Source organism: Sarcophilus harrisii, chromosome 3 (genome assembly GCF_902635505.1).
Source record: "Sarcophilus harrisii chromosome 3, mSarHar1.11, whole genome shotgun sequence".
Lineage (NCBI taxonomy): Eukaryota > Metazoa > Chordata > Mammalia > Dasyuromorphia > Dasyuridae > Sarcophilus > Sarcophilus harrisii.
Window position 1 is genome coordinate 461,714,268 of NC_045428.1, and position 7,655 is coordinate 461,721,922.

Here is a 7,655-nt window from a genome sequence, read left to right on the forward strand (position 1 = left end):
GAGAAAGAAGATTGTACTGGAAACGTAAGGAAAGGAGAGAGAGAATAGAATACATTATTTCAAAGGAAGAGGAGCTAAAGTCCTATTATAGTATAGGGCAAGATGAAAGGGTGAACCTTGAACATTGCTCTCCTTAGAACTGACTCAAAGAAGGAATAACATACACAATCATTTGGGTATGGAAATCTAACCTACCTAAAATGAAGTTAGAAGAGAGAAAGAAAATAGAAGAGGGGCATGACAGAAAACAGAACAGTTTGGGGCAACCTGTGGTCATAAGCAAGACACTAGTGAGAAAAGAAAGGATGAAAGGAGAAAACAAAAAGGAGGAAAAATAGTTGATAAAGGTAAATACACAGTTCATAATCATAACAGTGAATGTGAATGGGATGAATTTTCCCAAAGAACTAAAGCAAATAGCAAAGTGGATCAAAAATTACCATCATACCATATGTTTGTGAGAAAAACATTTGAAGCAGAAAGATACACAGAGAGTAAAAGCAAGGGACTGCAGCAGAACTGATTATGCTTCACCTGAAGTAAAAGAAAAAGCAGGAGTAGCAATCCTGTTTTTAGATACAGCAAAAATAAATCTAATTAAAAAAGATAAAGAAAGGAACTACACTTTGCTCAAAAAATACCTTAAGGAAGAAATAGAAAACCTATACTTCTAGAGGGCTTCAGTTGTCACCTCTCATAATTAGATAGATTAAAAAAAACAAACAAAGGAGTTGAATAGGCATTTCAGAAAAGTTAGCTCTGACAGACCTCTGGAGAAAAATGAACTGGAATAGAAAAGAATATGTCTTTGTTTTTTCAAAAATATAGATTAAAATTAACTGGAAATTAAGCAATCTAATCCTAATGAATAAGTGGAGCAAAGAACAAATCAGAGAAAAAATAATTTCATTAAATAGAATAACAACAATGAGAGACCATTGGGATGCAGCTAAAATAGAAGTTAGGGAAAATTTAATTTTTTAAAGTACCAAAAGAATTTCATAGAGCTAGAAAAAATAATAACAACATTCATCTGGAAGAAGGAAAGTTCAAGAATATCAGGGAATTAATGGAAAATGCAAAAAAGTCATTTATCCTATTTTGGGCACAATTTTTTAAACTGAAAAACAAGTGGGATGCAACTGAAAATTTAAAATCCTTTCCTAGCCTTAATATTCTCTGTCTCATTCATGTTGTGAAACCTCAGAAATTTAACTTATACTTGCAGCCATCATTGTCCCACAGGGGGTTACTCATGGCAATTACATTTCCACATATATTTTTTCAACTAGAAGAGTAATGTCTTTAAAAATAAGAAGCAGATCAATCCATGGTTAAATTTCACAGGTATTCTACTAATTTCAAATGCAAGTCAGAGTTGCAAGAGAAGGGCAAATGTGGAAAGAAAAATGCACCTCACCTTAGTTTAAGATATTTTCCCAAAGCATCTTTTAGTTGAGCTTCAATTAATTATATGTGTCAGACATGGATGTGGTTTGTACAAAGATTTCTTACTTTCCTTCTTTCTTTCCATCTCCCTTTCCCTCTCGCTGTCACCCCATCCTTGCTTCTCCTCAGATCTGTTTTCCTCAAGCTAATTATTCTGATATTGCTCTTTACAATAAAATGGTCTTTTTTATCACTTTCTTCAAGGCAATTTTGACATCCTTATTTCTCAGACTGTAGATGAAGGGATTTAACATGGGCACAACAATAGTATAAAACAAAGAGGATACTTTCTCCTGATCCATGGAACTCATTGAAGATGGCTTCAGATACATGAATGTAATAGAGCCAAAGAAGACACCAACTGCTGCAATGTGGGAGCTGCAGGTACTAAAGGCTTTTGATCTGCCTTCAGTGGATGGGATTTTAAAAATACTAGCAATGATCAAAACATAAGAGCAAATAATGATCAGGATTGGGCAAAGGACATTAAATATACTTGTGGTCAGATTCACTACTTGATTGACATAGATACTTGAACAAGCAAGCTTTAAGAGTGGAAGAAGGTCACAGAAGTAATGATTGATGCCATTTTCCTTACAGAAGAACACTCTAAGCAAGCATCCAATGTCAATTGTGGTCACAACCAGAGCCAATGTATATACCCCAACCACCAACCATGAACATACTTGATAAGACATCATAATATTATAACGAAGGGGATTGCATATGGCAATATAGCGGTCATATGCCATGACAGCTAACAGGTGACATTCAGAAATTGCAAAAAAGGCAAAAAAGGAGGATTGAGTCATACATGCAGGGTATGAAATAGTGTTTTTCTCTGACACAAAGTTCACCAACATTTTGGGGATGATGACAGTGGATAAAGAGAGATCAATGAAGGACAAACAGCACAGGAAATAGTACATGGGGGTGTGAAGATGAGGACTGAGTATAATCAGTGTGATCATGCCCAGGTTCCCCACCATAGTGACCACATAAATCCCTAGGAAGAGGAATAAGAGAGGTAATTGGAGCTCTGGCTGGTCTGTCAGCCCTATGAGAATGAACTCAGTGACTAGTGAATCATTTCCTTTCTCCATTCCTTTTGATTGTAGAGCAGGAAAAGGCAAGAATCTGTCAATATGAAGGAAACCAAAAACACTGATAAAGGGGATGTCCTTGTTATTTCCAGTTTCAAAAATGATCTCAGATAGAATAAATTAATGTATAATCATGTAATCTTTTTGCCTAATTGCATTGTACTACAAACAGTTTTGATCATCAATTTTCACAGTTACATAATGCAAGTATGCCAGCTTGTTGGAAAGTAACATGTCTCATCACTTCATATAAAGTAATTATTTTTATCCTTATAACCATTCATGATTTCAAAGTTCTTTACTCATAACCAATAGTGTATGTGGCAAATATTGAATTATGCATTGTATTTGTAAAAATCTTAGATGATTTTGAAGTTCTATTTCTTATACCTGGTAAGCATAAAAGAGCCTAAAATTTATTCTCACTTGATGATTCTCACTTTACAGTAGTTTTATCTTGAATTTTAAATAATGTTTTCTAAAATTATTAAAATTTGGATCTTTGTATTTTATTTGTATTTTAAGTGCTTCTGCAAAAGCTTTAGAAGCAAAAAATGCAATAAGTATATCACCCAAAGTCTAATCTTGATGCAATTCAGAAAAGGGTCTGATTCTTTCATCTCTTCAATCTTTCAATCAGAAAGAATGAAGTGACATGAAATGGACAGAATTGCAGTTTGGTACACTTACAAAAAATTCTCATACTTTTAAACACCATCTTGAAAGGTAGTATCCACTGAGTGCATTGGGGATTCTTGTTTGATTTGCTGTTGTAAGCTAACTTGGATAAAAGCATGGATAGTATGCTTATCAAATTCAAATGCTGTAGAAAGTTTAGCAAGATGAGTAACTGAGTTACTGTAAACTTGGAATTTACCCTAAGCAAGATCCAAAAATGTTACTACAGTTTAAGAATTGGGCTCAAACTTTTATGGTGAAATTTAATACAGACAGAAATGAAAATTGTGAACAGCAGTTAAAATGTGTTTCATTAGTTTAAAAAATATAACAATATGTTTAAAAGTCCAGTTTGACAATGATTGAGTTTTTTAGTTGTGTGGAAATTCGATATAACAAAAGACATATAATATGGCTCTTAAAAAAACTAATGTGATTTTGGTCTACAAGAAGATATTCTTAACTTCCAGGTTTATCATTGCTAGCAGAGCTCTTGCTGACATATAGGAAAGCTTTTATGGCTCTATATAAGATTAAGGGGATCTCATTAGTAATGCAAAATCAGAGGCTTATGTAATAGCTCTATTGATAGTTCTATCACATTCTACTTTGATCAAACCACAAATAGTACATTTTATCCTGTTCTGTTTGCTGTAGTTTAGGAAGAACATTGAGAAGCTGGAGAACATTCAGGAATGGTCAAAGAGGGACATGAATATGAGAATATTATAAGGATAATTTGACCTACTGAAATTTTACCCTGGAGAGAGGGAGAATCAGAGGAACATCACAATTATTTTCAAGTATTTTAAGGCCTCTCATGCTGAAAAGGGATTAAGATTTTCAGTTTATCTCTAAAGAATGGAACTAAGAGCAATACATGGAAATATCAAAGAAACAAGTTAAGGCTTGATGTGAAGATAAAAATCTCTAATAATTATAAACAAGTCAAAGTAAGATAGGTTGCCTTGGTAGTATGAAAATCCACTTCAGAGTAGGTCTTCAAATGGAAGCAAGATAATTATCACTGCTGTATAGACATTTGGGACAGTTGTAGTTTATGGCTTAAAGTATATGGGAGATCCTTTCTAACTCTAAAATGTTGCAGTACCATAATTCTGAACTGGTGTTTTTCATGCCTCCAAAATTTATTTTTGAAACCACCTGTTCCCAGTCTTCAGTCTTATGCTATTGCCAGTAATGCCAGAATAGATTAGGAGCTATCTTTTCCTTTGTAAAGTCCTGAAGTTTTTTTAAATCTCTATTGAAAAGGAAGAATAATTATAATTAATCAAATGCTTACCCTCTAACATTGAATTCTATAGGCTCTTCATTCACAGAGTCCTTCCAGGTCAATATTTTCTATCAAGATTAATATTACCCAGGGATAGAAGTTTCTAGTTTTTTTTTTTAGTAGGGCATAAATTGTCTCTGAAATGCTTTGGAAATTTATTTTATTTTTGGATGATTATTCCTAACTGTGACTTTATCCAGAGTATTCTCTTCAGCTATAGAAAAATAAATAGTGTTCATCATTAACTCATATAATGTGTTTTAAGTCTTTTATGGCTGTTTATAAGAACCTTGGGATCTCATTAATAATCTACAGAAGCTTCCAAAGAGACTTATCTCAAAGGGTTTTCGGGAAGTCATTAATACTTTCCTTAATCTCTTAATTCTTTCAATTTATTTACTCTTGTGTTTTACAATGAATATTTCTAACATCTCTAGATGGTATCTAAATTTCTTTTATCTGGAATGAAGTTTTTGGGTTGGTATTTGGAAGTTTGAGGTATGTTGAGGTAAACATTCCTCATGGTGGAAGTAGTCTAATTAAGAGATCTTTAGTTAGAAATGGGCAATTAAGGTGAGAAGGAGTATCAAGACATGTGAAAACCAGATGCTGAATATTATTGGGGAAGAGATAATAATTAACTAAGAAATTAAAATCCCAAAAGAGTGCTGATTAAGGATAAAATACTATAATTTTACCTGAAATGAGGGACCATCAAATTATCCAATATTTCATCCAGGAGAGTGTAGGATTCAGTGAACACCAAAAATTGATGAAAAATTATGAAAAGCAAGTTGAGGATGAAAGGGATATGAGAGAATTTTTGAGTATGCTGTGTAAAGTGATGAGCTGTGAGTAGCTTAGGGCATACAACATGTCCAGCAGCATTTCCTTAGCGTTATCTCCTGTAAATATATTTACTGATTCTTGGTCTCTAGTACATAATTCTTCTTTTCAAGCAGACATTGAAGGACTTTGTTTCTGCAATTGTGCGATGAGTGATTGTGGTGTGAGGTCCCTGGTATATACATTAATGGAATATATAAGCTATTTCCTAATCAAATGAGTGAGAAAGTCTAAAGCTAACTTGTAACCAAAAGTAAATATTTTCTGTTTCCTTATTAGTCGAAAATTAAAGCCTGAATATCTGTTGTCTTTCGAAGATTAATATTACTGGTATTTCTTTGTCTATTGTCGGAGATGGAAAATTGTTAAAAAATATTGAAATTTGTTTATTCTGAAAAGTGATTCAATTATTCAGATATAATTATAGACATAGGCACCAAAACAATAATAGTTTTAAGCTTTATAATTTACAATCATAGTCAGTTGATTCTTTGTGCTTAGAACTTTCAAAAGAGATACTCAAGGTCAATTTCATGAGTATAACATTAATAGAATTTTTTTAAGTGACTTTTAACTTGCAATAATATGTATCACGATTTAATGGTCTCTGAATTACCCAACCCTCTGTGAACAATTTTTATTGGTCATATTACTTTGACTATATCATACTATATCTTTGCCTCATGTAGTTCCTACATGTTTATCACATTATTTTGAAGGAGATCCCCTAACATACAAGGATAAATGATAATATCAGCAGTGAAGGACTCCTCTGAAACTTGTTGGATAATATTATTAGAAGTTCAGTTCTTAGTAAGCAGATTATAAAGGTTTGTAGTTTAAATGAACACTTAGATTCTAAGGTGATTTACATCTTTTCACTTCCAAATAAGCTTGATGTCTTTGGTAATGTTTCATCAATTACACTGCTTTCTCCAGATCTGGATTCATTTGAACTACTATTTCATTATAGGGCTGTCTTCAGGATACCTTATTGAAATATTTTATTTTGACTTTCAATTCTTGTAGTTATTTCAGTGTCAGAGCTTTTTCTTTTGATTAATTATGTTGCTGTTTTTTGTCTACTGATCTGGTAACTGCAAAGGGTTGGATCTCTGCTAACATTTTACTAGAATGGGTATGGTATTCACGTTCAAAACTAAATCAGATCTAGTTTTCCCCATCATCTAACAGCTATAGTAAGATAGATCAATTTTCTTTTCTTCTTAGCGTCTGAGGGATGGACTATATTTTATCTTGAGTTTCCTTATATTTGCATTTCTCCTGATCAAATAGTTACATTTAGGAGAATACATTATGAATCACTAGAAAATGAGAAATTATCAAAGAAGTAGTAGACAAAGAAATTTTTATGGACAATACAGTGCCTTTTCTTTAAAATCTCTTTGCTATAAGCCAATATTACACTGTGATCTAAAGGGTTTATGCACACAGTTTAGAAACTTTTGAGCATTGTTTCAGAATTTACTATCAGAGATGGTTTGGATATATTCCAATTCCTACTAATGTATCAGTGTCCCAGTTATTCCCACATCCCTTCAACATTCCGCATTATCTTTCCCTGTCTTCACAATCTAGAGGTGTGTATGGTATTCCAGAGTTGTCTTCATTTATTTGTCTTTTGATATATGACTTGGATCATTTTAAGGGTAGAAATAAGTTTGCTAATTATCATTCATCTTGAATGATCTGTTCATATACTTTGACCATTTATTCGAAATTGAGAATGGCTTGATTTCTTTTGAAACTTTTAGAGTCATTCTCTATATTTTTTGGAATAATAGAGGTCTTTACCAGATACCTTTGACTGTGAAAATTTTTCAGTTTTCTAGCATTCCCAACTTTATCTTTGTTAAGTTTTGTTCTACACAAAATCCTTTTCTCAATGTTGATCTATAAATTTTCTGTTTTGGATGAATAATGAACTGCCAGGCTTTTTTTCTGTTGATATCTTCTCTTCCAGTTGAGGGTAACTAGGCTATGTTCTTAAATTTAATTTATGATCTCATTTCTTCACTGTCATTAACAATTGATGTCTTGGTGTTTAAAATGCTCCATGTTCTGATTCCTAATTTTTCAATGTGTGCCAATTCTTTGATAAATGAGTTCTTATACCCAAATGTTGGGTCTGTTGGTTTGTAAAACATGTTAGTTATTGTTATTTTGGGTTGACAACTATCCTCACTGTCAAGTTCTATTTCTTAGCCTAATACAGAGTGGTTTGCTATCCATGTTTATACTTTTTTTTTTCCGTTACAGCATGG

General features: G+C 32.7%; 1 protein-coding gene across 1 annotated transcript; it reads right to left on the reverse strand.

Annotated features, from left to right (window-relative positions):
* Positions 1-1,616: 1,616 nt before the first annotated feature.
* Positions 1,617-2,552, reverse strand: LOC100915846 (olfactory receptor 8G1-like). The gene has a single exon (XM_031957231.1). The coding sequence runs from the start codon at positions 2,550-2,552 to the stop codon at positions 1,617-1,619; it is 936 nt and encodes a 311-aa protein (XP_031813091.1).
* Between the last annotated feature and the right edge of the window lie 5,103 nt (positions 2,553-7,655).

What these genes read in the sequence shown, in the direction of transcription:
- LOC100915846 (XM_031957231.1), bottom strand. Translation starts at nt 2,552, where the DNA reads ATGGAGAAAGGAAATGATTCACTAGTCACTGAGTTCATTCTCATAGGG.